Source organism: Euwallacea fornicatus, chromosome 9 (genome assembly GCF_040115645.1).
Source record: "Euwallacea fornicatus isolate EFF26 chromosome 9, ASM4011564v1, whole genome shotgun sequence".
Classification (NCBI taxonomy): Eukaryota; Metazoa; Arthropoda; class Insecta; order Coleoptera; family Curculionidae; genus Euwallacea; species Euwallacea fornicatus.
The window spans coordinates 4,292,125-4,320,054 of record NC_089549.1 but is presented as its reverse complement, the minus strand read 5'-3'; the positions used below and the strand labels follow the sequence as shown (position 1 = coordinate 4,320,054).

General features: G+C 34.8%; 4 protein-coding genes across 14 annotated transcripts in view; 3 read left to right on the top strand and 1 right to left on the bottom strand.

The window, feature by feature from the left end:
• The window catches only part of Mp (Multiplexin), a 269,908-nt gene extending 253,123 nt beyond the window's left edge, over positions 1-16,785 (top strand). For all 8 annotated transcript variants that reach the window (XM_066286068.1, XM_066286067.1, XM_066286064.1 and 5 more), the window contains 4 exons: positions 4,047-4,159; positions 8,256-8,425; positions 8,484-8,754; positions 14,440-16,785. In XM_066286068.1, coding sequence (XP_066142165.1) covers positions 4,047-4,159; positions 8,256-8,425; positions 8,484-8,754; positions 14,440-14,503 — 618 coding nt within the window. In that variant the 3' untranslated portion in view covers positions 14,504-16,785. The remainder of the gene's footprint in view (positions 1-4,046; positions 4,160-8,255; positions 8,426-8,483; positions 8,755-14,439) is intronic.
• Positions 1-18,963, bottom strand: part of LOC136341290 (uncharacterized) — a 59,005-nt gene extending 40,042 nt beyond the window's left edge. For all 4 annotated transcript variants that reach the window (XR_010732477.1, XR_010732475.1, XR_010732476.1 and 1 more), the window contains exon 1: positions 18,675-18,963. Coding sequence is in view for 1 of the 4 variants with exons in the window: in XM_066286102.1 (XP_066142199.1) it covers positions 18,675-18,746 (72 nt within the window). In the remaining 3 variants the exon portion in view is untranslated. The remainder of the gene's footprint in view (positions 1-18,674) is intronic.
• LOC136341278 (uncharacterized) lies at positions 62-24,724 on the top strand. Its single transcript, XM_066286080.1, has 2 exons — positions 62-144; positions 20,246-24,724. The coding sequence occupies exon 2, from the start codon at positions 21,284-21,286 to the stop codon at positions 23,345-23,347; it is 2,064 nt and encodes a 687-aa protein (XP_066142177.1). The 5' UTR covers positions 62-144; positions 20,246-21,283; the 3' UTR covers positions 23,348-24,724.
• LOC136341284 (F-box only protein 25) lies at positions 17,600-27,894 on the top strand. The gene is made up of 5 exons (XM_066286090.1): positions 17,600-17,812; positions 25,514-25,616; positions 25,682-25,961; positions 26,018-26,360; positions 26,628-27,894. The coding sequence occupies exons 1-5, from the start codon at positions 17,709-17,711 to the stop codon at positions 26,830-26,832; spliced, it is 1,035 nt and encodes a 344-aa protein (XP_066142187.1). The 5' UTR covers positions 17,600-17,708; the 3' UTR covers positions 26,833-27,894.
• Positions 27,895-27,930: the final 36 nt, after the last annotated feature.

The window sequence follows — 27,930 nt, the reverse complement described above, 5'->3', positions numbered from 1 at the left end:
TCTTCACCGTTGACAAATCTCTTTCCACCGACATATTTTTTTTTAATTAAAAAATAATCTGATGGAACTAAATCTGATGTGTAAGGTGGGCGGGGAAAAGTTTTAAACCAAGTTGATTGGTATTGGCAATTGCGTTGGCGGCTGGTGCGTTGCCTTGATCTAACAAGACTTTCTTTTTTCCAAATGAGGGCGTTTTTTCCCAATTTCTTTTGCAATAAATTTGCGTAATATTCTCTGCTTATTGTTTGTCCTACAAAGAGAGAGAGTCAATAACAATTATCCCCCCATCCCAAAAAACTTAACATCATCGCCTTTCGTGCAGATAAAACGGTTTTCACCTTCTTAGGAAACAATTCTCCCCTGTGAGTCCATTGACTTGATTGCTCTTTCGTCTCAGGTGTGAAATGATGGATCCATGTTTCATCCATGGTTATGAATCGGCGCAAAAACTCCGCTTTATTGCTGCGAAACTGCACCAAACACTCCCTGGAAACATCCTGACGGCGCTGTTTTTGTTAAATTGTGAGTAATCGCGACACCCATTTTTTTTCTCTCATATCCAATTTTTTGATGAAAATGCGATGCGCATTAATTTCTGAAATTTCTATCTGTGAATAGAATTTCGTGCACTTTCCCCACAATTTCTAGAGTGGTCAGGTCTAGAGTTTCGTCGGGTCGACCACTGCGGAGTTCGTCTTGTCAGCTCGTACGACCGCGTTTAAACTCTGCTACCCAATATTTCACTAACGAAGCAGCAAATTTTCTCCCAGAGCAGAAGCTACCTCCGCTTTGATTTTCAATGGACCAAGACCTTTTAAATGAGAGTTGGTTCACGAATCGATGAGCAATTTTTTCCACGTTCACAAGATCTCAAAAAGCATTCACTAAAAACTGCTGCAAAACCGACGCAAATCAACGTGGCACCCTTAACCTTTAAACATAAACTTTTTAACGATAAATTTTTGTATTGTGGGCGAATTTTTAACCAAAAAATCGCCATCTACATGTCGGGTCGGACACTTCTGGGACCAACCTCGTATACGCACATCTCTCAAGTTAATTAAAACCGCAAGCAAATAAATGATCGCCGTTATTCACCTGTTTCATTCCTTTCCCGTTTTAAAGTAAATCACGTTCAAATTTACTTAAGCAAAAACGCCGCATCTGTTATTATCCAGATACTTCCTGCTATAAACCCAAAGCATAAACATAAACTCGGATCTGCGAACATGCAGCTATGCTCAGGTACCACTCTTTATATTACTTTAAAATTTGAGGGCATGAAGGCAGAAAGGAAATTATTTATAATATTTTTGCCACTTCCTTATGTCAGAAACTTTATCGGTTTCATACTTCCTGCTTCCTCCTACTGAATTTTAAACTTTAAAATAAAAAAGTGTCTGTAGCTCCATTTAAAATTCCTCTCGTAATTCTGTCAAAAGCATCATAGTTCCAATTTTCTCTGAAAGACTCTTAAAAGCAGCATTTTTTCGCAACAAATTAATTCAGAGCTATTCAGAAAGAACTTTCCTATTAACTATTTAAAAGCAAATTGAATAAAACATTTCCACTGTAGTAGCGATAAAAGTAACTTGCAATGCTAATACTGAAAACCACAGCGTCTAGGCGGCCATAAAATCGTGCAACATTTTTAAGGGCTTGTGTTGCACCCTCGGAATATTCATGCTCGAGCATAAGCAGAAAACGAAATTTAATTTTGTGCAACGTTTAATTTTTGTTTTTTTACTTGAAAGGAATAAATCAATAATCGTTTTGAACGGAAGGAAAGTCCTCAACAAAAGAAAAAGAAGAGCACCTAAAGTTATCGTTAGTCTTTCAACCCCCAACTGGGCTGACGCGTGATATCTCGGGAACTGAGATGTATACTAAAATTTAATACGAGCATTGTAAGCGATAGCATTTTCTAATCGAATGGATGCAGGGAGTTTTGCAAGTGAAGGATAATGAAACTCCATATCTTACTTTTGACCAACGTTTCGATTTCACATCAAGTCTTCCTCAGGGTTCAACGGTGGTAAATTTTTTTAAATTTTTCAGTTCTTTTACCAACGGGCAAGTTGCGATCGTGTTACTTCCTAATAAAATGATTTAGCATTGAATAAGCTCCTCTTTATATTATATAGTCTTAAGATGGACGATAAATTTGTCTAATGCTCCACCGGCACCGTTGGAATTCCGCCTGATGCCGCATGAATTATGGGGTGCAAGTTCTGAAATTTATTAAATTTTGACGAGAGATAAAAGAATTTCATTATTGCATATTAAAAACTCTTAGGAACAGTATCCATCTTTGGGGGTGGAATGTTTGCCTTTGAAATATTGCAATTTTTAGGAAACTTTCAGATCGGCCCGATATTCGGAATGGAAAGTGGATTTATAGCCGTACTTAATAAATGATAAGACCAAAGTTGAATAGTTTGAAAGAGGCTTTATGTTTATGCACACTCTTATAAAGTTTGCTGTTCTCAACTAAATATAATATATTTAGTTAGTAGTAATTCACTTCTCGGACTTTATGGTTTCCATCACTAAGGAGTTTTGCCATAACTGGTATTTGACACATTATTGCTAACATCGAATCGATAAATTGAATAATGCTCTTGACTAGATATTTACTTATTTGCTCATCAGTGAGAGGCATTTCACTGGCATGTCTCATTATGTTGTTCAATGAGGAGAACCTGTCTTATTACCCACTCTCTTGCCTTCATCTCGCCCTCTCCTTCTCTGATGCTGTCGTGTATGATACTATCGATATCTAAAAGTAAATCCACGATACATGTCTTATTTCAAACTCGTTTCCACAGAAAAATAAAGCTATAGGAAACTATTATAAGTATTTACAGCATGACTTCATTTTCAAGCTGCTCGACTTGACTTTACTTGAAATCTCGTTAAGCCTCCGTAATAATGTCAAGTAGAGTTTTCTGATCAATGGTTTCTTGGTATCTGAGGAAACCAGTATTATCGGTAAATACCATTGATGTTAAAATATCTAAAGGGCAAATAAGTTGTCCTTAGATATCGTGGAAATGGGCTTAATAATTCGAGCTATGTGAGAGTTCTAAATAACTTTCTGTATATTTCATGCTACTTATACATTTTTTTAAAATTAAATAAATACATTTCTCGAATGCACTTAAAAAGCAGTATAGACAGAGTTTTTCTCCGCGAAATACTTTTCTACGTTAAGTTGTGTGCCAAGTTTGTCCCATTGCATCGCTTATTTTTCCGAGGAAGCCAGCTCGAACGATTTGGTCCGCTTGAGTCATCTATATGTAAATCTGGACATCAAGAGCCTGGACGCCTCTTCGTTGTTGTGTGATTTTCGCCGAATCTTGTGGGAATCTGCGCGCTTTTTGATTCATTGAACCATTTCGATTCCAAGAGCTCGCTGGAGGTCAGTTCCGTTACTTATTTAATGTCAAAAATTACGAAATTCAATTCTCCAGTGAAAAGCGAATAAGCAGCATTTTCTTTTTAAGGGCCTCCCAATGAACCCAAGTGCACTATCTCAGCTCTTCTTTCAAACTCGCTAAAACATCAATTTCTCATCATACTTGGCATAACGTGTTAAACAACCGCCTTTTTTTCAAATTGCCTATCCACTTCAAAGGAAAATTCGTTTGCAACTCAACAGCCTATAAAAAGTCCCACAAAGCAGCGTAAATAATGGCTATTTTCTCTGCTTAGGTACGTTCTCTTTAAATTCGCAACGACTTTTCCTCAATTTGTTTCTAAATGAGCGTAATATAGAATGTGTGTGTGTAAACTTTATGCGTATTACGAGGGAAGAAAATTAAACTTTATTGCCTTATTACTTTTCAAAGGAAAGAGGTCTAATTGAGTTACTACTCCTTCACTTCCTCCAACGCCGCCGATATTGCTTTAGAATTAAACCACCAACTTGTCCAATTTTCCGCGGCTTTCTGAAACATTTCATATCCGTAAAGGTTTTAAGGTGAAAGAATTCTAATGCTATGGAGAATTGAAGTAGACACTGCATAAGTTATGATCTGTTTCAGTTACGAATAGCTGCACTCAACGAACCATATTCTGGGAACGCGGGAGGGGTGCGGGGAGCGGATTATGACTGTTACCGAGAGGCCCATCGAGCCGGACTAAAAGGCACTTTCAGGTAGGTATCCATTATGATCTTTCAAAATGTTGCATAGAGGCCGTTAATGGGTCCATGCGCCAAAAGAACAATGCGAAACTTGTGTTGCCATATGTTGTAGTTTGCTTCAAAATTTAGGAACGTGAAGCGGCACTAGGCGACATGCGTCTTCGCCGAAAAAACTTATATAGCCTCAAATGAGACAAAGTGAGGACGGCACAGTGGCGACAAACTTACTTAACTTCAACTAAGCGTCTTCGTCAATATACAGGGTGAGTCGGGAGGATCGTGCCAAACTTCAGGAGCGTGGTGTACATGAAAAATAAATGTAAAAAAACTCAAATGTTGTTATCCGATTTTCGTTTGTTTACAAGTTATAGCGTAAATAAAATTAAAACATAAAATTTAAAAAAATTAAAAATTTCAGAAGAAATTCCATAAATTAACGTTTGGATATCATAGTAAATGTTTAAAAATATTGCCATTAACTTCTAAACATTTTCGGCTTCGTCTATGAAGAGCATTCGTTGTGTTTATTACTCTTTTTTGTGGAATGCCCAATTGAGTAGCAACTCTTCGTGAGCTGGTCGTTGCATCTTCTTCTACTAGATCCAGGATATTTTCTACTTCTTCCAAGCTTTGTTCAGTAGATCGTTCAGATGATATGTTGGCACTGGGAAGCTTTTCGGTCTCGCACAAATTGTTGAACACTCGGATAAATACGTTTTTAGAAGGATGTCTTTGATGTGGAAACCGTTGACGATATATATTCTTCAGCAGCAGCTCTAGCATTCTCATAACAAAAACCATAAACAAACACCATATTTGCATATTCTAAATTTGAATAAATGTTTGGCATCTTGTAACACTTTAATTTAACTCGAAAATAAACATCAAGCAGTATCAATATCACTAATACCAAAGGTACGTTTATGGTAAATAGAATCCTAGTTAAAAAAATTTATTTACGCTATAACTTGTAAACAAACGAAAATTGGATAACAACATTTGAGTTTTTTTACATTTATTTTTCATGTACAACACGCTCCTGAAGTTTGGTACGACCCTCCCGACTCACCCTGTATATAAGTTGTAATTGAACATTTTTATTAAAAAAATTAAATGAGGTATCTCAACTTGCTTTTGAGTTACCCTGTGTAAATGGAAATTAGCTAAAAAAATGTGCGCTTAAAATTAAAAATTAACGGGTCCGAAACATTTTTCCGCAGGAAAATGATTTTTTTTTTATTAACTTAGCTATATTAAGAGATGTGAGAAGAGCCCATAAAAGCCATGAAGGTAATTTTTAAAGAGACGGAGGGTAAATTTCAAGGGGAGGAATACTAGTCTCTCAAGGAGTCAATTTGAGTTGAAACAAGTTCCCATAATGAACCTTAATAAATGCGTGCCTGGAATGACAGTGAGAGAAAACGCTTCAATCCATGTTTTTAATTAATGCCAATTTTCTTCTCTGCTGATCTTAATGATCTCAGTTCGATAAATAAATACGGTAAATTTGTCGGATTGGGCGACCCCCTTGAAACTTTACGCTATCAGATAACTGAGTATTTCCTCGAGAATTTTGCACACTGTTTATTTAAAATTATTTGAGACTGTAAAGTTTATTTGCATGACGATTTGATTAGGGGAGTCGGAATTTGTCCCTGTTCAAGCACGCAGTCTTCCTTGAACAAACGAAGCTCCTGTATCATAAATACACAAGTGCAAAGTAATACTGTGAAATTCCTAAAACGGCAAATAAAATCCGAGGGTTAGAAGTATAAGAAATCGCATATTGTTGTAGAAAACACAATTTTATTACAGCTGCCTGAAGCCGGCTTCCGAGGAAAGAAAACTGGGCATCAGAAGCAAAGTTGTTTACCTTTTTGCATTTTTTCCCCGACCACGTGGATTTTTCTTGAATAAATTAATAAATCAACATACAGAGTATGGTAAATAGCGCTTTCAAGCGAATATTATTATTTCCCCTTAAATGGTAATTGTGGGTCAATAAAAAGTACTATTTTTGCAAATGAATTTTTTTCGTCGAAAATTTTAAGTGACTTTTGAAACCGACCACAAAAATTGTGTTTAGCAAAATTGATTGTTGCAACATACAGCAGGTGCTCGATGATATAAACTAAACACATGAACCAAACTATTCAATTTCAATCTTACACAGCTTTTTTAATTTTATATCGATTTTGATAATTTGTTTGACAAAATTCTACTTGTGTTCATTGTAATCACTCCTGGATATTAATTTCGACAAAAGTTGTAACTTTTTTGTCATTATGCAAGGTGAAACCGAAAGGCGCTTTTTGAACTAGCCTCTTGAACACCTTTTGAAGGAATGGGAAGGCCCTGTGTGAAATCTTTTTATGCAATTGTAGAGCTTTATATTTCGTTTTTCTTTATATATAACAATCGATGCTCAAAGGAATTACAATATTTTTTTGACAAAAATATGCTATTTACCAAAAAAAGTCAAATCATGTCGAACAAACGAACAACGTAAATTTATATCCAAATTAAAGATCAATAAACACTAATAGCGCCTATTTCTTCGTCGTGCTCTAATGACAGCTGTCACACGGTCGGGTAAACTTGGGACGCGATTAACAATTAGTTTTTGCGGAATATTTTCCCACTCGAAGGTCTTCAATGGTTTCTAACTATCTGTGGTATAGACGTCTTCCTAGCATGTCCCATATATGTTCAATTGAGTTTAGATCAGGGCTACGAGGAGGCCAATTTAACCTTTGTATCTCCATTTCATCTAGGTACTTAGTGACACTTAATGTTTCTTCACTAACATGTTATTTTTATTATTGTTTATTTGTTTTAAATATGTTGACGTTCTTTTGGTAAATTGCATCTTGTTGTCAAAAAAATTGTTTTTTTTTTCAGAATGGATGTATTATCATGAATAAAAAAAGGAATATTAAGAAAACATAAAACTTTACAATTGCGTTCAAAAATATCTCACAATGTTTTTAGATTCTGCCACATGGTTTTCAGAAATCTAAATCAAAAAGCATCTCAAGGTTTCACCTTGTATAATGATAAATTAATTCCAACTGTTGGTAAAATTAATATCCAGTGATGACTAAAATAAGAACGCCTACAATTTATCAAAGAAATTATCAAAACAGATATGAAACTAAAAAAGCTACGTAAGATTGAAATTGAATAATATTTATGTTGTCCGGTTTTTTATGGAATCCAAATCAAGTGTGGTTAATTTTATCTAAATGTTTACATTAGCGAACGTAATTTACATAATAAACGATTTGTTAAAAAAATGTTTAATACATATATTCGATTTTTAAACAGCCATAATCAAATGGAATACTAAAATTTTTAAGTGAATAAGGATTTTTTGCTTTTCCTATTACCATTAGCGTTTTTTTGCGTGTCGCCAAGTATATAGTACGAACTTTGTGTTTACGTTAATGCAATATTTCCTCTATAACATGTTTACGTTATCGAACGTCTGCTGTAGCAATTTTTGAATTTCGATGTTTTTATAGAGAGAATCTAAGAAACAGTACAGACACTACAGTAAAGATAGAAAAAAAACTAATAAGGCACATTCGATGTCTTTTTTGTGACAAACTGAATGCCGGTTTCAAAATTTTTTTATCGTCTTCTGTTCTCACGTTATAAACAAAAACTCGATTTTTGGCAAAATACTCCTAATTTTTCATTACCCTAATTACATAAATATAACTTTTACATTATAAGCACACTTTCTGAGTAAATTACGGTGATAAAGATAAAAACTTTAGAAGTTGACGGTTTTTAGAGTTAGAACAGAGTTGAATTTTTTAAAATAAAAATTATATTTGTTTTCAGCATCATTAAATTTTTTTTTTCTCTTTAAAATGAACTATAATTTTTGTGTAATTTTACAAAAAATACAAGTTCTGTGATAGGTGGCCATAAATTTTACAAATAAAAAAGGGTGTTACCGGAGCATGCAATACAAATTGGAGGTGGGAAGCAACACACGAAATTTCCGCAGCATTTCAAAAATCTTTTGATGTCTCAAAAATTGAGGATCTAATAGGATAAATTGGATAATCCGAAACAAACTTTACTGTTTGATTTTCAGAGCATTCCTTTCATCGCGAGCACAAGATGTCAGCTCAATCGTCAGGCAAGTGGACCGAGTACTACCAGTCAGCAACCTCAGAGGTGAGGTACTATTCGATTCGTGGATGGATATATTCGAAGGAAGAGGAGCACCGTTCTCCCACCAACCCAGAATTTTCTCATTTAACGGTAGTTAAAACGACACTTTGTTAATGTCAAGAAGTGGCCTCCATGAAACGCTCATCAGGTAAAAACGTGATGACCGACCCCCACTGGCCAATCAAATCGGCCTGGCATGGGGCCCTGCTGGACGGTACCAGAGCATTGGATACGTCATGCGAAGCCTGGCACACATCGCACTATGGCAAAGTAGGGCTGGCGGGGAACCTTAAAGGGCAGATGTTGCTGGATCAAAATCCGATGCCCTGCGACAAGAAGCTAATCCTCCTCTGTGTAGAGGCAACCAGCGAAATATTTGTTCAAAGGAGACGAAGGAGTACGATGGAGAACGACAATAGGTAAGCACTTTCATATTTTATTTGTATGTAATCGCTGTAGGACTGCGAGGATGGAGCAGGGCAAATTGCGCTCGAGAATGGACACAAAGAAGTTTTGTGCAAAGTTCGAGCTTGCGTCCGGTAATGGTTTCTTTTGTCGGAGTCTAACTGCGAAGCCCTTAAAATTGGTTTTATTTGTTTATTATTCTTATAAATCGAATACTCAAATAAGTTGGTAAAAATCGCAGGTTCGATGTTTTAAAAACTTCTCATATTCAAAGCCAGACGTCGGTCTCATTATTTTCGCAACCAATTACTTGCAGATATGCACCCATTTATTCCCCCATAGAAAGTAATGCCAACCTTTAATCTTTTACGCTCCATATTTCCAGACAAGTCGATACACAATTTCCGTTCTTTAAAATCCCAATTGACTATTTGACGTTGCATTGGAAGTCCTAAGTTCCAAGTGTTTCCAGGCCAGTAGTTTTCTTGAATGAACACTGCTCTAGAGGTATCTGTTTGAGTGATGCATGACCCTGATGCAGCTTTTATTCCGGGATATTAAATTTTCTGATAATAATTCAAAAGATCGTTATAGTGTTCCGGAGATCAATGGAAAGTTAAGTTCATCTTCTAAAAGAAAATTATAAACCGTTTCTGCAGCAGGGGAAACTTGCATCAGCAAATAACGGAGAAAGAAGAAAAGTGCGCTACAATACGCCACAGAAAAAAAAATCATAGAAGCAACTAGGCGAAAGCGGAAAAGAACGCGGGAGGAAAGAAAAGCATGAAAAATAAGTTTCCGAAATTCCATAGTAACTACTGAACAAGCAGACGTCCTGGATGAGTCCGGAACGGTCGGCTCGGTCTGCACCATTCGGCAGAGTACTGAATACAACGCGCCGAAGGTACTGCTCAGTGAAACGGCGTCGGCACTTTCGGCATAAGAGGTCGTTAACCATATATTTTGATGGGGAATTAAAGGGGAAAATACAAATGGAAAAAATTTTTCGACAATTTCTTTTTCTGCCTTAAAATGTCATCAAAACATCTCTAGAATATTCTAGGAGAACTGTGAAACTAATTTCGAGTTTCCTTCTGTATTATTTCTGGCTAAAAGTGCGATGACGCCGGATCGTGCAAGTACGGGTGACGCTGGATCAAGACGAATTCAACCGCCCACTTCTTCTTGGCCAAGATGTCAAATTAACATTTTGCCGATATATGAGGATTTGTTAAGGGAAAATCTGCTTGATAGGTATTTAAGAGGCTATTCACGGAAGGCCAATGAAAGTTTGGACGCTCACATTTGGCATTTCGTTCTCTAAAACTTGAATATCGTTTTTCTCGAAATCCGAAATGTCGCACGCAGTACACACGAGAACTCGAAAACTACTCGACCGACTTCGCTCAAATCTTGAGAGAACATTTCTTAACTCATTGACTTTTGCACAAACCTCACGAATATTTCTTGTTTAACGCTATAAAAAAAATTATCGATAATAATTTCCAAAGCCAACATGGCCTTTTTTTTTAAACGTTGCCTTTTTTCGAATTTTCATAATATTTTTGGTTCATGCGAAGCGTGTTTCCATCAATTAACGATTTTTTTTTGGTACTTCTTAAAGATGATTTTATCGACCTCCACAGAGTACCACAGATTTCTCTCAGGTATATTTTAAGCCACCATTGTTTCACCACTAATGAGTATTTCCAAAAAAAATATAACTCTGTAGTTATTATAGCCAACAATAACTATATAAAATAGCAAATCATACGACGCAGTAATTTACGAGAAGAAAATTGTTTAAAAAACGTCCTCTACAAGGCGTTTCATAAGTATACCAACAAACTTTCATAGGATATAGATCTCATAAAAACAAATATTTAGATCAAATAAAGGTAGGTACAAAATCGTTTCATTTCCTAGATACCGAGGTTTTGTTTCTGTTTTTAACACTTTTTAAATATTTCAAAAGGGGTATGGAGTAAGTACGTAATGAGGAGAATGGCCGAAAGTTTGTAAATTTGTCATAAAATATTTATTTGTTTTTTTATCTATTTTATATTGATTTATCTGGATCTACATAAAACATTAGATTATAGCATATTTTGTTACCATAATACACTTTTATTTCGTCTAGTCAAAATCGTTAATTTGCGGACATATTTTTTTTAGACAAAAAAGCGTTGCCTTCATATCCTCTACTTCAACTGAAAGCAAGTTAAATTCATTCCCCCTAAAAAATTTAAAAAAAACACATATTTGGAAATCTATACCGGTTTTGCACCAGGTACACGTGTGAGAAATCATTGTTTTTTTCTTAAAAACGGCTACTTGAGCAACAAAACTCTATAATACCGCTTTTTAAGAATAGATGAAATATTAAAAAAATATATTCGTATTAAAAGAAGTCAATGGCATAACATTTTGTTCATTAAAAATATCCCATTAAGTGGCCACACAAACGCTACTGGTATAGGTGCAAATATTTTGCCTATTCCAGAACATGCACATTTCTTCCGCCATAGCATGTCCATAATTTCAACTCTTTAAACCGAACCATTGGTATAATATATGTAAAGAATTTTTAAAAATCAGACATTAAACACTCTGTATCTTGGAGACGAAGCTGTTGCGAATCTAGCTCTATTCGATCTAAATATTTGTTATCAGCGTTACATCTCCTGAAAGTTGTCAGTATGTTTATGAAAGACCCTGTATACATTTCTCTCTTATGGCAAAATTGCGCAATTAGCAGTGCAATAAAATGCATTTTTTAGAGTAACAAACTTTTGTATCGTTTCGGAGATATTGACACTTTTTCTAGCTTATAAAATGTAATAATTAAAATCTGCATCTCACGCATCACTTTATCAATATCGCCTTTGATTTTCACATTTGTTTCTTCCTTTCCTTCTTTTTTCACATTTGTATCCTATACTTGTATAGTTTTCGATCCATGTTCGTTGCATATTTATCTTAATCTATTGTACACGACAATTCATGAAAGCTCCCCATCATTATTTCCCCGTATATTCAGAATGTTCGCTTAGGAACAAAGGTTCCATAAAAGTTCTTGTACCAGCGCGATTCAGTTATAGCACAAAAGGCTTATTGAGATCAGCAAGTTGAAATAAAGTTCCTGTCGAAACCTCAGTTTTAATTCGGAAAATTTTGCTATAACAACATGACGCTATTAATGAACGGGTGTAACGTATAAAGTTCAGTTGTATGAAATAATGGAAGCACGTAACGGAGTTGCATTTCGAACACGTTCGTTCACTTGCAGCGACAGGTTAAGGGAAAAATACTATCAGAAAGTTCAAATTCCCGCTGATGTTGCCAACTCCGTAAAAACATTTAGACTACATTATGAGGTTTGCTGCCAATGGTGCCAAAATATCCTCTAAGATTTTTGGAAAACAATTTTATTATGAACATGAAGAAATACGTAACTGCTTGCGCTAACTTTCAAACAAGAAGTAAACTAAAACCGAACATAAATCCTGCATTTGATTGTTAGGTCCAGACTTTGGCAAAGGCCATTATGAAGTTCATGCGCCAAATACGGCCTTTTTCCTTGAAAGTTTTTAATGAATCACTCCGGTTTAATAAAGGGGAAAAAGAGAAAAACACCTCTTTTCCATCAGTGATAAACTTGGGACGAGGGAATCGTGAGTTTCCGAGAAGGTCGAAATTAGCAGGTGCTTATAATGGGTGCCTGTGCCGTGAAGTCCCAAGTTCATCAATGGAGAGCAAAAAAGTTTCGACGTGAAGCCAAGGCGTTAATTAACAATATTAACATAGACGTTTAGGTTGGGTTTTATTCTAGTAAATAAGCTTTACGGAATACCAATTAGCTTTGGGGGGCACAAAATATTGCGACATGTTGTTAAAAATGAACGAAATTAATAACATTCTTAGTTGAACTAAGAGTTTTGCCCACACCTTCGAAATACTAAACTGAACTATAATTCATCTATCTCTCAATCAATCTAAATATTGAAGAAATCAGTCACCGCCATTGGCCACACAAAGGAACCAGCAAAACTTATCTTCACATGGTAAAACGTTTAGTGGTGGTAAAGTTTAAAAATTCGTAAATTTCAACATAAGTTTCATATAGAGTATTTTTTTAATAGAGGGCCCTAATAGAAGCTTTTTATAATTTATCCAGGTACCTGAAGGGTTCTCAAGTAAAATCTATCGTTGCATATACCTGATAATTTACGATTATTTCTGAACGAGTGTTATATAGCCACAAGTAATATCACAGGACCATCTGTATGTTCATGTGGTTATCTGTTTTTTTTTTTCGCATTTTATCTTGTCCACATATCCTCCCACACGTAGACGTCTAGCGCCATGGACAATCGAACCCCACTGGAATGACGAATAATATACAGTGAATCTGGATCACCGATACACATCCGAAAGAAAGGGGTTAAAAAGATGATTTTCAATGTACTTTACCTTATATGCTATTATTCGAATTGTCACGCATTTCGAGGTATCGTAATTTTTCTTAATTTTACCAAGTTTGCTATTTACTTCTATATATATATATTATACATAAGTTTAAATATAAATCTTGTCGAACATTCGATATGACTTTTTTTTGCATAAACTTGAATATCTATTTTATCGATATAAAAACATATAATGGAATCTACATATACAAAAAAACGCGGTCCTTTAAAATTGAAAAAATGAACTTGTTGAATATCCAACTTCCACTTTGTAAGCGAATAAAAATATATATATAAATGGAAGAGTCGTCCAAATATCTTTAAAAACTTTTTTAACGCTTACTCTTTCGTATATCCTAAAACCCAGGCTTAATGTTGCACAAAATATTTAATTATAAAAAAAATGCAAAAGAAATGCATATGGTAATTTAACAAATTGAATAAGATTTGATATTCATGGAATTCATTTTTCGAATTTTAAAGGGTCACAATTTGTTTTCCATATGTAGATCCTATTACATGTTTGACATCGGTAAAATACGTATTTAAATTTATACAAAAAAGATAGTTCTATCAAATGTTCGACAATTTTTTTATTGCAACTTGTATGGAAATAAACAGAGAATTTTGGGAAATTTGGAAAAATTATGATATCTCGATATACGTGACACTTTGTATAATAGTATACAGTATTGGCCATAATTATTGCAACTTTTATAATTGATTTATATTTTTGTTTAAATCAAAAGGATAAATGCGCCAACCTGTATATACATCCTTTATTGAACTACCTTTACTTGGCAGAGAAAAGGAATGTATTATCTCTTCTTATATTCACTGGTATAAACAAATTGTGTTTCTATACTGCCCAAATTACAAAAAGATACAACCCTTTGCAATTTAAACTAGGGCTCCACTTCTACTCATAATAAAGTTAGCAATGGTGCACACTTGTGTGGTTTTGATTTTGACCATTCAGCAACATTTTGAACCACTGTATTCGCAATGCGTGTATATTTATCTATACAGCATGTGTATATAAATATATAGATACACACATGAACCACTAATCGCAACATGTATTGCGATTACAGTGGTTCGAAATGTTGCTGAATGGTCAAAATCAAAACCACATTAACTATTGGTACTCGTTAGTTTTCGCTTAGGAAACTGTCATTTTATTTGTCAATATTCTGAAATTTAAATTTATTTATAACAAACTTTTTTCAGACACATCAATGACAGCCTGATGTCAGAGCATCAATATCACCAATTCCTCGACTCAATTCACTAATACTGGACGCATCACATTTATCCTATGTAACTAAGTCATAACTCAAATCACAAGTTCAATAACTTTCTCGTTCCATCCATAGGAATATGTTAGCAGTCAATTCGGGGTAGAAATCAAGAAAAAAAGCTTTAGGAAATATTTTGTTATCAGTCAGTGAATTAAGTTGTATTTTGTACATTTTATATTAACATTAGCAAGATCATGAAAAAAGAACGTTTCTCATTTTAAGTAAAAGTTCAGTCACTAGTTAATAAGCTTAGTTAGCATTTAGACTTTGATGTCAAGGTAATAAAGCATTGTTAACTTTTACTACCAAATAAACTACTCACAATAACAGTCAAAACAATAAATTTTTCAGTAATTTTTGGTAGCTTATATTTCAGAGATTTCGGGACCAATTTTCTTGAACTAAAAAAGTTCCGATAGTCGGTTTCTTCCAGAATAATTGACGGGCACTCGTCTCGAAAGAAAAAACATGTTTACTCAATGTTATACAAGACAAAGGAAAATGCCATGCCAATACCATTTAGCAGCTTTAATCGATATCGCGAATCATGTTTTGATAGCATTGAGGATTTTTTTTCAAGATTGTTCTTCGTCAATCGCTATAAAAAGAAAGGAACTTCAGAATCTTTTTTATTAATCATGAAAATCAACCCGGATGTTTCCGATATATGAATTATCAAAATTTACTGAAAATTTTGCCCTTTCGACTGTATTTGTGAGCACTTTAGTTGTAAATAATTATATTTTTTAAGTCGATACACATATGATTAAGACGAAGTGTTCGTCCACCCAGTGCTGTTTGTTTACACAACTGAGCATCTCTCACAGCAAGAGATATAAAGGGTTGAAAAAAATTGCAAAGCAGTACTAGGAAGATTTTTAATATCGCTTCTCTCAAAGAGACATCAGGAATTTATTATTTATATTTAAAGATCAGCAGAGTGAACTTTTATTTCCCGTCTCACATCGTTTCTCTAGCATGTCCCCGGTGGAATTCAAGAAACTATATAATATTTCAATTCGCGCTTTTATATGAGAACTTGCAGGATACTCAAACCGACAAAGTGGGAACTACGGTTTAAACGTGTGTGTTGCCATTTTATCGTCATAGTCGCAATACTCGCAACACTCAGTAAAATGTGGTTTCATTATGAAAAGGTCAAGCCCCGTATTCCCCATAGGCCTACAAGCTGAGCTTAAGTCTCGGCATGTCTTAATCTCAGCTTGGGGACATTCGGAAAATATGGAGGAAAAAAAAACAAAGTAGTCACGAAACCAACTCTAAACTTCATATGAAAAATTATTATGGCCTCGCTTGATTTCATAATATATTTTCAAAGATTCGCTTGGATAGGATTTTCAAGACCCTCACTATAAAACGAAGAAAGGGAATAATGACACCAATTATCAATTTATCTGCCATTTGACACTCGATATACAGTGCGGACATGAAACAATGAATAATGGATATTTCACAAAACTGGAAAAACATGCATCTTTTTTTTCTTGCATTCACTACACGTGTTATTTTTATTTTACAGGGTCTGCCACAAAACCAACACCATAATAAGTTCCAATTTTTCAATTCTATACCTTATAATATTTTTTCTGGCATTTTAAAGCCGCACTGTGTGGAGAAAAGGAAATATGGTATCTATTTTATAGTATAATACTCGCATGTAAAATATACGTCTTGTTTGCCTATCATTGTACTCGTACTTTTGTAAATCAATTTTTTATATTTTTAACGATTTTTTATGTAACTACATACATATAAGTAGCTAAAGTTCGTTAAATTTTTGTACAAACTTAAAGCAAATAAAAAACAGTTTGATCCTTGATTAGTAACATGAACAAAATTATTTATATTCGTTTATAGATTAAAAATCATATACCTAAGACATATTATTTACATATCCAGGTTACACATCACAATCACTGATCACAGTGGACATTTTTAGCTGTTAATGATATTTTTTTAATAAATAAATAAGCATAATTAATAAATGTATTAAATATGTCGCTATTCCTTCCATAATCGTTGCTGTATTCTTCTAAAATTCAAACCTTTCTAAAAATTTACAGGGTAAATCAGTACCCATTCAAAAACGTTTTCCGAGAATTTTGGTTCTTGTATCCACGTCAGACTATTATGGAAGCAAATGAATAATATAAAAACTAGTTTAAATGCACAGTGTGTGATTGGAAGTGTATATTGTATGTATTTAAATTGGCCGTACTTACTATTAAGCAGAACAATAAAGTAATTCAGTAAATCGCATTTTTCATTTTTAATACAGCTCGTTGAAATTACAAGTAGTGTTGATCATAAATGAGATAAAATCAAAGAATTTCTAAGGATATAAATAATGCAATATAATGCATTTCCACTTAAACAATAAAATTTTATCCACCATAATATCAAGAGTTTGTAATTTATAAGAACTAATATTCTCATAATTTAATTATAATTTGTTGGTGCACAATTTAATCCATTACTTAATGAACATAACATATATAGGTGCATACATTCGCTGATTTCAATCAACCAATAAATACGTGCACAAAATTATGCATTCCGATTCCCACCAAATTACTAGCTAAACTTTAAGTGTTGACATCTTGGTGTATGACAATAATGCGGAGAAGGTCCCAAAATACTGTTTCTAAAACCCCTGCATCTAAAAAATTACGATAGAGACAAAAATCAGGGTTAGAATTACGGACAGTTGTAATTTCTGCAATAACTGAGAGACCTATAAAATCATGAAATTTGAGATACTCTGTAAAACTCAGGTAGATTCTCCGTATTTCCCTTGCGTCCTCGAAGGATATATCCGCCCTATCAACGCTTGCTGAGTACTACAATAATTCTTTTCTTGTAAATAAAGAAAAGTGATCCTTCCCATCAACATAGTACATCTTCCTTAGTACAGAATATCCAGTCCCGATTTAAAATAAAACTCGTTTCAAGCCCCAGGGCATGCTCCATGCAAAATGCATAGTCCCGATCTAAAATGACAACCCACACCAGAACTCCTTGCAAGCCGCAAGACATGCGCGATTCCTAGCAAAATTTGCGCAGGCGCCACCGCACTCCACTACCAGCCGACTAGACGGGAAAGTTGATGTTTATATCAGCTGTTTTGTGTTTTGTCAGAAGAAACGCAATATTTTGAATTTTGAACAGATCTAAAGCATGCCGTTTATATCGAAAGACTGGAGAAGTCCTGGGGAAGCATGGGTGAAAACTGAGGAGGGATGGGAAAAGAAAAAGGTCCTCGAACACTGCAAGCAGATCAAGTAAGTTTCCATATTCAATTGTTTATTTTTCCGAGCACAGGCCATCGATCGCCAGCTTCAAGCGTGATTAGACACGTTTCTTTGTTCTTATGATGTGGACTTTCACAATATTCGTTCAGAATTAATAGATTTTTAAAGATATTTGTGATTTGAAGTGGAATCTCATGCACTTTTCTACTTTGTCTTCGGTTTTTTTATAAATTGTTTCGCTTAATATCTCTGTTCCATTCAACTGTACCTACTTACCTAATTGAGAAACGCAATAATAAATTTATGAAAGTAAATAATTATGTACCAAGTACTGTTATTAGATAGGTCTGTCATTGACTTGATTATGAAGGTGAAACAAGAATAAACTCATTTTGGTCTTGTTTTACGCCTTTTACCAGCATGTTTTTTTCATTTTTGCTGTTCGGATTTAGAGCGCGTCTGAAATGCGCAATTAATTAGCAACGTTCAAGTACTTAAGAAAGTTTAAGGCTATTTTTGGAACAAAGAAGTTAATCCCGTTCGGGATTTTCCTGGCAGACATTTCGGTTCGCACATGCTGATCCGTAAGAAAATACTATTAGTAAACCAAAATACTTTTATTTGACCTGTTGTAAGTTCTTGACGCTTTATAGTACAAATTGGAGATTTGGTAATTCATAAATTTGAGTATTATACCGTGTGTTTCAAAAAATAATCCGATTAAGTAGGCTTTGGAATTATTTGACACTGAGTCCGTATGTCGGTGATATATTGTGCATACATAATTCCGAACATAACCAAATAAATCTGACCTCACTTTTCATTTTAATCTTCACTACCAGTCAAGAAAAAATGAAACATAAATAAATCTAATTAATATTTATTTACTTACCCCATTTACAATAAATGCTAAAAAGACAGGGTGGAATTTCAAAGGCCCATTTTCCGTTAATGAACAGTCCATTCCGAAAATAAACCTCAACCGTAAAGACTTTTTATTTCAATGTAAATATCATTTTTAACACTTAGAACACTTTAACTAACGAACACACAAATTCGTGGAAAATATTAGTTTTAATAAAATCCAATAAATAAACGTAAACGGAGTCATATTTAAGTGAAGTTAGATTTATTTGTTTGTTCAAGACTACATAGAATATATCAAAGACATACGGGCTCGATGTCGAATAATTCCAAAGCCTACTTGACTCGATTTTTTTCAACGCACGGTAGGATTAAAATTAGAAATAAGATAGAGACGGGTAGCCTGACAGAGCCATCTAGGGATGAAACACTGTAGAATGAAGTTGCTACCACTGCTACTACTAGATGGCCTAGGATCGGAGATTCTATTTTGGATTGAGGTATCTTCCAGGAACTGAGAAGGCAAGACAATAGCAGAGTCAGTCGTAATATACAGGATGTTTCAACGTTGAAGTGACAAAAGCCTAAAGGAGATTCCACTTAGCAAAGTACGGAAAAAAATTCGTATAAACGTGGGTCCGAAAATGCTTCGTTGCCGAGATACAGGAAGTTAAGTTTTTTTAATTGAGTGTTTTATTAATAGCTTAACAGCGTTTTGGTCGATTTTAACAATTTTTCCATGGCTTATTATAATAATTATCAGATATTTATTCGACCCATTAAATAGAAGCGTCGCCAGTGAATAAATTGATTGTTTTTTACAGCGAAAAATATCGCCCTGTTTTTTTGCGGTTCTCATGTAATATTCAGATAAACCTATTAAACATACATTTTGATCTCTTAACTTTTTTTAGCATTCCGCTTCGTTTCCAAGAAAAAAATTACAATAACATACCTAGGCATGTTTATAAATTCCATGAGGAAAACTAAAAATGTTTAGCAATTGTCCAAAAATTTATCGCAATATGTTTAATTTATTAAAACAAAAATAATATAAAATAAAATTTGTAAATTCTGCTAATTCATAATTAATAAAACAAAGAGTCATCAATGAATTTGAAGAGTTCACAATTCCTAACGTCTGCCTCATAATTACATTAGAGATAATTCCATAATTTGCAAAACTCTATGAGTTTGCCATTGAAATTTTCTGAGATGTTATCTAATCGAGTCTTAAACTTCTTGGTAACTCAGTTTTCTATACAGGAATAGTCCCAGAAATACACAACCTAACACTTAAAGAAAGGAAAACTTGGAAAATATTACTTTATTTCCCAAAATACTCTCATTTGAGATTGACATTATTTCCAGCAATATTCTATAGCTTCTTTACCCCATTTATAGTTAGAAATTTCGAATATTTCAAAATAAGCATCAGCTTCGGACTCCATCTCTTCATTATTGGCAAGACTCTTTACATCGAGTTTTTTTTTTTAATTATTAGAAAATAATCTAATGGGACTAAATCTGGTATATAAGTGGGTGGGGAAAAGTTTGAAATCAAATTGATTAAAATATTGGCAATCGCGATGGCGGAAGTGTGAGCTGGTGCGTTGTCTTGATGAAACAAGACCTTTTTTCGCCAAATGGAATCGCTTTTTCCTCTTTGCTTCACGTAAACACTGCAATTAATTTGTATAATGTTCTTCGTGATTTTTCCTTTAGAGAGATAGATTAATAAAAATTATGCCACGTGATGGAACGGTTTTTGCCTTCTTTTGAGTCAATTCTCCCCTTTGAGTTCATTGTCTTGACTGTTCTTTCGTCTCAGGTGTGAAATGATGGATCCGTATTTTAGGCATGGTTATAAATTGGCGCAAAAACTCCGCTTTATTGCTGCGAAACTTTGCCTAACACTGCCTTGGAACATCCTCGGGGCGCTGTTTTTGTTCATCTTGCGCATAATTTCCTCATATCCAAATGTTCGGTTAAAATGCGATGAACAATACTTTTCGAAATACCTTTGATGTCTGCTAACTCGCTCAATTTCACCCAACGATCTTCCCGTACAGTTTTATGGATTTTCACCACAATATCTGAAGTAGTCAGATCTGGAGTGCCATTGGGTTGACCCCTGCGAAGTTCGTCTTGTCAGCTCGTACGACGCCGTTTAAAGTCTACCATCCAATATTTTACAGTTGTTAACGAAGTACCAGATTCCCCCAGAATTGAATCTAACTCCGATTTGATGTTCCGTTCAAATGAAAGTATTCATCACGTATCGAAAACCAATTTTTTCTATGTTCTTCTGGGATGTATTTTTTGAACTTTCCGCGTATCTAGCAACTCCCCACATGAAATCCAAACAAATTATATCAAACACTGCCTAATTCTCTAAATTTAACTTACTTTAATTCGAAACTAGACTCTATAATTACAGCTTGGCATTTATTGCTTTCGGCACGCAACCACTTGTTAAACCTTAAATGATAATTTACTTTGATTTTGACACTTTAAAGGGACTCGGAAATCACCATTTCCGAGACAACTAAACCCCATTCGGTAGTTTACCTGCCTTAATGTAAAAGTTTCATTAGAAGGCTGTAACAGCCCACGAAGTAAAGTTTAATAGACACAATGATATTTGAATTTGCACCAGTATTACTCCTAATGCTGTTATGGCCCCGTCTGCTATTAAGTCAACTATCTGCAGCTATTCACCAATGTTTCTCATTCCAGAATTACAAACCTTATGATCGTTACTTCAACATATCTCAAAATGTTCTAATTACGAATATTTTATATGAGGAGGAAAAAGGACAGTGGTCTACTTTAGATTTACTCGATGGTTTCTTTGCGATGAACTCTAAGTCACTTAAGAAGATCGTCTGGCTTAAAAATGAGTTTGTTTTTTTGAAAAGAGGAAAATCTGACGAAATAAATGCAACTGAGAATACTATAGGTGAAGTGGTAGTTTACCAAAACGAAGAAAATATTACCAAAGAAGATGCTTCCGGCATTTTCGAAGAGGCGAAAAGTCACATCGATGCGGACATGGTGCGTATATTCATGGGAGAAAATCCAGAAGTACTGATGAGTTACTTCAGCAATACAGACACTCTTAATGTGACAAGAAGTGCCCGGTGCTTCACAATTTTAATATTCCCAACCATGGTAGTCAACCTACTTACTATAAAGGCTTTGCTAACACATTTGTGGTCCAAATTCTCCATACTCAACGTTATCGCTCACTTCCCATGCTCTCTAGAATACCAAGATTCTATTTTCACCTACAAGCCTTTCCACCATGATAACAACAAGCATCAGTCTTGTGGGCAAGTGGTCTTGTACCCTTGCATATATATACTGGAGTACCCAAACCTGCTGCTGAACTATGTTAAAGACCTAAATGGGTGTCCCCTGGTACTATCGCTCTTCGAGCGGTACCCTACAGCGATTGCACATCCCCCCAAATTCCTGCAAGGATCCACTATATATAAGAAAATACCATCTACATCGTCATTTTATGGAGCAGATGGTGTAGCAATGTCCAGCCTGTCCGAATTTTTGAATTTCACGCTGGTCTTATCGCTAGAACCTGACGCTCAATTCTATGGAGGAATGTTTGAAAATGGAACTCCCAGAGGGAGTTTGAAGGTAATTTTAGAAAGAATAGTGGACCTTCAGGGCAACTCAAGGTTTATGATGCCCTATGGAGCGGAGGGCTTGGAGTTCACGTACATGTTCCACTTTGACAAACTTTGTCTGATAGTGCCCAAGGCTGAGAAATTGTCCAAATGGATGGGAACAATGCACATTGTCACAGGAAAGTTTGCCGGGCTTAGTTTGTTAGTACTGCTAGGCTGCGGGATTATTAATAAATTCTTCAGGATTCGTCCGGCTTCGTTGGCCCAAGCCCTCCAAGAAATGTTTGCGTCATTCTTGGGACAATCGGTAACTTACACAATTCCCACGGACAGCAGGCTTTCAAGAAGAATGTTTCTAGGGAGCTTCTACGTCTATTCCATAGTTTTATCGACTGTATTCTCAGGAGCATTACTCTCGGTATACACGACCAACAAATACCTGCCTGACATTAACACTCTAGAAGAGTTCGATAAAAGCGGCTTGGGCATGAGGTCATCCATCAACCCTTTCAGGGGGATTCCCATTCCTCTTTATGAACGTTTGGCCAAGAAAGTGGTTAAGAAAATGAAAGTAGTTGACGACAATTTAACTTCAGTTGAAATCGCCGCTGCCCACTACCTAGGAGGTATTGAAAGATATCTGGATAGTGAGTTGCTGATTCACACTCAATTCTCAGACAAAAATTTCAATCCGTTGCTTCACATTATACCCGAGTGCCCAAACTCGTACTTCCTTTCCTACATAGTACCCCTTGGCTCTCCCTACTTGAAGGCGATTAACGAATTCTTAGTTTGGGTCAATGAAGTTGGGTTAAAAGCGAAATGGTTTGGTGACTTTGCCGATGGGTTTATTTACGATTCCAGGATGCAGAAACTACGCTACGATGGTAGAACGGGTGGAGAACGTTACAAGGCATTTGAATTCGATGATATAAAAGGAATATTGATGATTTTGCTAATAGGACAGTCAGTGGCCTTAATAACATTTTTTATTGAAGTGTGTGGGTCAAAATTAGTGTTTGTTCGGAAGTCAAGAGTTTCCAGGGATTATTGATTGAAAACGTTTTTATTTCCAAATAAATCAAAAATAGATATATTAGAAACTGACCGACGGGCTAGCATTTTGACGTCACAAAGCTCACCGGTTATTCGCCGCCATTGACAAGTTGCAAAACACAATTTTACTTGGTATTTTTCTTAATTTGTTGTTAATTTAATCAGATTGTGATATTTAAATATTCGAATTTGAGCATTTATAATGGACGAGATAGACAATATAAAATACAATAGAAGGCAGAAATACTTGGCCTTAGAGGCATAAACAGAGAATTCAATAATACCTAAGAAATGTAACTTTATCTCACAATATGCAAGTATAAAAAGGTATTATTTAGAACAATTAGAAAATAACATTTGTAATATATTCTAATAAAGAATTGCCACAATGCCTTGTAAGGCATGTTGTAATACCTAGTATATTTACATTACCAGATCCCAGCAGATTTCTTAAGCATGCATAATGCATCAAAGATATTTTAGTAAGCCTGTAGGAAGAGGGATTAACCAATATGAGGCACATTAATACACAAAAGGCCATGCCGTTTTTTGAGTTATATTTAGTGTTGTAATTACAATTTGAGAATTTATATTCAGGATTTACCGAATGTCACACTCATTGGTTATTCGGTAAATTCCAATTTTTATTCCACAACGCTTCTTGATGGAGTCGCGATTATCAACACCGTTTTTACGTTTTATGTGAAATAACCAATCTGCGTACTAAAAACCCATTGAATGCCGAACCTATGACAAAAAATAAGATTGAGGATTTAAAAATTGAAAAGTCGTAATGTGGGGAATTGAAGCTAGAAAAATCTCGATATAAGCAAAATACCATGAGAAAAAGTACTGAAAATCGAAATACTGCATTTTTATTCATTCTTAACATAGGGTGTCCCATTATCAATTTACCCCCCTAATTTATTAATTTTTGGCATTAGAAAAAAAGGTTCAAACGAAGATCTCTTTGTAATTTTAAGAGTGAAACTCAAAAATTACATCGTTACCCTCCTCCACGTGATCCGTATGCCCTCATAGCACATAAACTCCCTTATATTATATGGAACCCTCAATTTTTTTTTTTTTTTAAGTTTCTTGTTAAAATTTTTAGATTTGTATATATAAGATATCTTATATTTAAAAATTCGCTTTTTCGAGTTATTCCGGAAAATTAAAAAATTTGGACAACTGTAAGGTCCAACGGAAATCGGTGTTGTTCCCTGATCGCTGCGAATTCCGAAATAAGCCTTCCAGGGCTAAACGAGAACCTAATAAGCTACGTTTTGAAGTAGTTGATTTTGAAAAAAGTCTTCCATAACCGTTGGAATACATCTACGAACTTACATGATTTGAAACATCAATAATTTTTTTATTTCAGATGGAATATACCAATTTTCACGACGGTATCGTGTTCAGAATTAGGTGTGTGACATAGAGGGCATGTTTTGACGTACGCTTAACGCTTGAACAAACAACCCCCTAAGAGAGGGTAATAGAACCTCTCCAATTTGAATAGAGAAGAAAAGTCATGTGACACCTAGTTTTAAAGGTCGTGGGCTGGGTTTAGAGATAGGATTATATTAACAATATTTGTAGTTTTTTCAATTATTAACAGGATACCGTCGAGAAATATAGAACATTCCATTTGAAATAAACAAGTTATTGACATTTGAAATCATACAAATTCGGAGACGTAATTTCAAGGTTATTGAAGACTCTATCTAAGATTTAAATACGTTAAAACCTAGTTTATTAGGTCCTTTCTTAGCACTAAAAGGCAGATTCAGAAATTCGAAGCGGTTCGGGAACTACACCGATTTCCACGAGACCTTGTAGATGTCGAAATTTACAAATTTTCCGGAATAAATTAAAAACGGTGTGTTTTGAAGGTAAAATACGTTACATAAAATTGATCTTAAATGTTCACGAAAAATCTAAAAAAAAATGGCAAAAAATTGGGGCTTCTATTTGAAATAAGGAAGTTTTTGTAACGTGCGGGGGGAGGCAACGAGGTAATTTCTAAGGTCTACTCCAAAAACGAAGGAAGATCCTCGTTTGAATCTTTTTTTTTAATGTCCAAAATAAAGAAATTAAATAGGAGATAAATTGTTAACGTGACACACTGTAAATTGAAAATCTTCCAAAATCGTCGTCCTTTCAGATTTAAAGAGAACAATGAAGAAGATAAAGAAAATATTGATTCTGCCGACCAGTCCGCAAGTCACCAACCCCATTGCCACATTACCGTAAAAAGTACAAAGGAGGTAATGACTATTCCAAAAATCACACAACCTTTAAAGCGAATAACACTAATTCGGTATAATCTCAGATTGCAGGTTTTAACGAACTTGACGAGGCAGTTAAGCGACTTGATTTCCGCAATGCTGTCCGAGACGTCCGGCGTTTCAACTACATATGCGCCCTCCTCGACCACCTGATCGGTCAGCAAATGACCAACATGTCCGGATGCGCCCAGAGAGCACTATTGGCGATGCTTGAAGAGGTGGCCAGACACGCGACCTCTAGCCAACACAATCCTAGAAGTTTCCGGCGATTGTTAAACAAGCTTCGAGCCCTGAGCGTAGCTGAACGGTCTGCATGCTGGGGAGGTTTGTGCTCAATTTGATAAAAATGGTAACAAAACGTAACTAGAAGTGTAATTTAGGGCCGTTAGGATCTCAGCTGTTGTGGCACCAACACTCCGCCAAAATCAATAGAATTCTCAATATGGGATCAGAATTTCAAATACAAGAACCCCATCCAGATCTCCATCCGAAGCTTCTCAACCTTCCTGAGGAATGTATCAGAGAGATTATTCTAAGACTGTCCGACCATAGAGATTTATTGGCTGGTGCTCAATCTTGTGATCAAATTTGCTCGATAGTCAGCGAGCAAAGGGTATGGCGAGAACTAACCAAGTTCCATTTTTCTCCCGAACAAATTGAACTAGTCTTACCAAAGGATACAGGAAAAGTTGACTGGAATAATGTTTATCACTCATTGAAAAAGTTAGTAACTATTTTCGTTTGCTATTTATGGTATATAATTAACATGATTTTTTATTTTATCCATTTAATTCACAATGCACCGATGTACAATTGCAGTATATAAATATTTATCATTTTTCAGATTCGCTAGACCTGCTCTCCGTGTGGAGTTTTGCTATTAAAAATATTTTTTTAAAATCCATATCCACAAAAATTTGGATTCCTAATCTAACTTTTGAATCTTCTTAATTGCCTCTTGCTTTTGCTAAGATCTTCCATTTCTTTCAGGACATATGGATTAAACGAAGAGCGTCAATATGCCGAGATGCTTTCTTTATGCAAATATTGTCGTTGCCTCTTTTGGAAATCTTTAGGCCACCCTTGCATAGCTGATCAATGCCCGGATTTTCGGGCTCGACTTCAAGAAGCGGGCGGCATCACTCCGCCTTCTCCAGTACCGCCTTCGGCCTTTCTCAAGTTGTTTTCGCTCTAAGTCCGTTCACCAACTGCCTACGTCACGTTGCTTGGATAGATAGCAAGCTTGAAGGCAACGTTATTTTCTCGTATTGGCGACGAAATTGTAAAAAATAAATGTTTTTTGACACAATTCATAATAGTAGTTTTCAAGCCAGAAATAAACAGTACTTTATTCGTATGAGAGCACGAAGATTGATATTTCTACCAAAGATTTCTCAATTTTATTCATTGTTTTATATCGGTTTTTCCACTTTATCATCTATTGTGTTGTTTATTTGCAAAAGGTACCAATATCGAATGTGAATAATGCTGAGATCAACAAACAAATATAATGTAATTGTCTTTAAAAGATTAAGACGATTGTGATAGACTCGAGATTTTTGGTCTGATGGTGTGGTTTTCTGGCTCGAATTCATCAAATTGTATAGACTTATAAATACGTTTTATAGTAAATTGTTTAAACTGCTAGTACAGTTTTCCTGTAAATTGCATCGAAATGAAAATCTTCTCTAACCCTCTGTTAGACAAAATTGTTTATACCATACAATGTTAAAAAGAACAAACTTCTTACTGTGTTGATTGTTGAAAGATTTTTACTTGCAAATTTTCAGTCACATAACATGTAATGAGAGATTCATAATAAATTATTTCTCGTTTTGTTTATTATAAGAAATTGTTTTGTCTATGAAGAGGTATATATAAGCAGTTTTTCTTTAATTTCTATATTTATTAACTGAAACTGGTCCTTGACTAGGTTAGGCTCATTGATAAAACTGTAGCATCTTTAAAAGTCGCTTCAAATTGTAACATCAAATGTAGATCAGTATTACTACCAACGTGATAAAAAAATGAAGCAGCAAACACTTCTAATGAATTACAGTTTTGTCAATAATATAGTTTTAAGAAATCATATTTATGATACTGGTGTTTCACGAAACTATATTTTGTTGTGCTTGTACTGCATTGTGATATTTTTAAGTTTAACACTTAATGGTTGATCTATAGGCTGCTAGAAGTATGTTTTTTTTTTAGATTATTTTGTCTCCTAATATCGCAAATAAAGTATTTTTACTTACTCTTTGGTGTGTTTTAGTTTTCTTTTACCAAGGTTCTT